The 3,447-nt window shown below is 46.0% G+C and overlaps 1 protein-coding gene across 1 annotated transcript; it reads right to left on the bottom strand.

The window, feature by feature from the left end:
- Window positions 1–1,273: 1,273 nt before the first annotated feature.
- LOC123059659 (uncharacterized) lies at window positions 1,274–2,758 on the bottom strand. The gene has a single exon (XM_044482170.1). It carries the CDS (start codon window positions 2,756–2,758, stop codon window positions 1,403–1,405), a length of 1,356 nt encoding a protein of 451 aa, XP_044338105.1. The 3' UTR covers window positions 1,274–1,402.
- Between the last annotated feature and the right edge of the window lie 689 nt (window positions 2,759–3,447).

Raw genomic sequence — 3,447 nt, 5'->3', positions numbered from 1 at the left:
TGGCATCTTTTCAGACTATAGATAGAAAGTGTTTCCCTATAAATAAAACTGAAACGAGTGAACGAAGCAACTTCACAATAAATGCACTGAAATAAGGAGTTTCACAAAAATCATATTTCAATTTGAATACTGAATTCACTCATTTAAAATTTATTGTTCAAACAAAATTTATTTCACACATTTCAGAAAAAGAATTTCACCCATTTCATCAAACAACTAATTTTAGTCGTTTCAATTGAAAGAAACACATGTTTCAATAAATTTCAAAAGCTAATTTCACTCATTTCAAAATAAAATTACTCTTGTTTCAGAAAACTGATTTCCCTCATTCGAAACGGTGAAATTTATACATGTTCGAATGTATTCAAGGTTGATCTTGTTCTAAAGGTCTTGGCCCCAAGAGTTCAAATATATAAAAAGTTTCAAAAGGTTGATCTTGTTCTAAAGGTCTTGGCCCCAAGATATGGTGAATTTATATTAGCATAGGTTGAATAAAAGGATGGATTTGTTGTGTGGGAGAGTGAGAGTGAGTTTTTATCTGCCATGCATCCATGTGGAGGAGAGAGATAGAGAGAGGAACATGTGTGGGGTCTACCTAGATTTGACTTAATCGTATATACGAAAAGTGGGCTGAAAAATACAAAGCAATACAATGAAGTGGGCCTACAACCAACACAAATCACATTGCACTTGGACGGCAGATCATTCGCCGCCACATACAGGAACCGGTAAAAAGTCTTCGTGATTATAGAAAGACATTGTTCCACCATACAATACCCCTTTTTCTACTCTCCACAATTTATATTTCTACTCCATGGGTATAGATTTGTGAGCTTTCTCTCATGCCCAACCATTGTATACACGTCCAGCACCGGTGAGCTCCTCACTCTCCCCATCTTCCTCGACATGTTTTCCCTTCAGGCTTTTCTCCGGCTTCTTTTGCACATGAATATGAGAAGTCGAGAGATAGAAACGGAGAAATTTGATCGGCAATGATTGATCACATGATGCAGTGCAGTGATGTGCAAGTCTTGTTTATCTTCTTTTTTGCGGGAAAACGCTTTGTGGTTATTTACCTAGAGCTAAGCGATTGATATAACATTGCATCTTATAATACAATAACTGAACTCTGGCGGGCTATATACCGAAATGAGGTAACGACTAAATTCATTACATATTGGACAAATTAAGCAAATAAATAGATAATCCTAGTCAATAACCTGACCATGATAACTATTACAGTAAAACAATTTAGACAATTATTATAATCGAGCACTCCAACTACATCTCCCCATACTCCGGGTGGAAAGAACTTTACTCCGTCGACGCCTCTGTTTCACCATGCTCACCTCTGCAGCACTTATGGCGACCATTGCAAACCCTGTGAGGTCTCGGTCTTCTTCTAGTATATCACCTTGCCACCAAACAGTCTACTACTGAATATGCTGAACAATCGTTGCAGCATGATGAACAAGTGATGCAGCCAAAAGCTCTTCGCTCTGAGAGGTAGGTTGGACACCAGCACCCAAGCACAAGTTTTATTGCTTCTTGAAGTAGTAGCTGGACCCTGGTTGACTGGAGCAATTGTGAGCTGGGGGAGGAGCCACACACACATCTCCTTGTCCCATCCTTGGGGCAGCCACTCGACAAACTCTGTCGTGTTGTCGATGAGGTTGTGCCTGAACACGCCATGTCGCTCGTGCAACCGGCAGCCGCCCTGGTCGTCGTAGTACAAGAAGTAGGCGAACCCACCGCTCATGCCGAGACGGGACGCGTCCAGGGCGAAACTATTGGGCCACCCCAGGAACAACACGCGGTCCTCCAGGCTCCGGCCATCCTTCCTCGTCCACAACAACTTTTCCGGCTCCTTGGTGACCTCCTCAAGCGTGTGCATGGACATCGAGAGTGCATCGACGAGGTCATTGACGCCATTCTTACCTTGATCGGGGTAATGCATCAAAATGTGCACCGACACCCACAGCAGCTCCCCGCGGGACTCGAGCACATAGCTGCGCTCGTACAAGTAGCCGTCACACTGGCGTGGCATCGACCGTGGCCTAGGAACCTGTACGTCGTCGTTGTTGGTTGCGGCTGTGGACTCCCCTGTCACGCTCACGACCTGCCAGAGGCTGTCCTCAACGGTCACATGGATCTTGCCGTTGTGATAGGCGACACAGAACGCTCCGTCGAAGGGGGATTCGAGAGTCCTGTGGACAAACATCCACTCGGTGTCACCAGGACGCAGGAGCGCCGCCCTGAACTCGGCGGTAGTTGTGTCGAAGCTGTCGTGTTTGCTGAACAGAAGGACGGCCCCGTTGTTGTAGATGATGCCTGCGGGATTCTCCTCCAACCGGCGGAGGACGTTCTCGCCAGGCAGGTGGGTGGGGGGGCCTTCGGCGAGAGGGTCGTGGAGGGTTAGGCCGTGAGGTTCGAAGGCGGTGAAGTAGCGGACGGTGGTGCCGTCGGCGCTGGCCACCCAGTTCATCCCGGTGCCACTGCCACCAGATATGGCCGGCGGCGCGACGTAGCTTGTGTTGGAGAAGACGCATCTGAAATTGAGGGAGTCCCCGCTCTTCTTGATGGGCACCAGGAGCCACGGCAGGAACTGACCAGCCCCCGTCGTCGTCGATGGTCCGTGTGAGTCGCGCCATGGCTTACACACGGCGTGGAAACGGATGAAGTCGGCGCCGACGTGCAGACGGCAGGAGACCTCTCGGAGCAGTTCCGGCAGGAGGTCCGGCCACCACGTCCCGTGCATCGCGGCAGGTTGGTTCTAGATCGTGATGTGATCGACAATCGTATATAGCTGGCACCTGTACGTATCGGTACCTAATCCGATTCGCTCTGGTGTGAAGTACTAACACGTCTATATTTTGCCGCTGGAATTTTCAAAGTAGAGAAAAGGTGTTTTCGGACCTCACCAAGTTCTCCGGAATTATCTCCAAATTTGATCTATCAGATTCAGAACTCGTTCAATTTTAACAAATTTTAAATTTTCCCACAAAGAAAAAGACTTAAATTAAGGACTCTAATGTCTACATGATGTTCAATCTGGAAGGAGCATCCAGCAAACGAATCGTTTCTTTTTCTTTGTTCTTTTTTCTTTTTCTTTTTTTCTTTTTTCCTTTTGATTTCTTTTTCTTTATAGTTTGCCTTCTTTTTGTTTTTGTTCCTTTCCATTTTCAAATTTGAAAACTTTCAGTTTCTTTTTTATTTTCTTTTCTACTCTTGTATGCGGTTGAGCTATGGACGACACATTCACATCGTCCAGGCGTGGACATTGTGGAGGTGGATTTAGAGGATGTGCTTGTTTGGACATCCATTTACATGAGCTGTTGGACGTCCGTTTTGGGCTCATATTGTGGAAAACTAGTATAGACTTTCATATAGACAAGCTATTGGAGATGCTCTAAGCGCTCTAGATTTCATTCACACCATTGCAAGCTT

The sequence above is a fragment of the Triticum aestivum genome, chromosome 3A (genome assembly GCF_018294505.1).
Source record: "Triticum aestivum cultivar Chinese Spring chromosome 3A, IWGSC CS RefSeq v2.1, whole genome shotgun sequence".
Lineage (NCBI taxonomy): Eukaryota > Viridiplantae > Streptophyta > Magnoliopsida > Poales > Poaceae > Triticum > Triticum aestivum.
The sequence above is the reverse complement of the archived record's forward strand: the minus strand, read 5'-3'. Positions and strand labels throughout refer to the sequence as shown.

Coding starts and splice junctions, on each gene's coding strand:
- LOC123059659 (XM_044482170.1), bottom strand. CDS start 2,758: ATGCACGGGACGTGGTGGCCGGACCTCCTGCCGGAACTGCTCCGAGAG.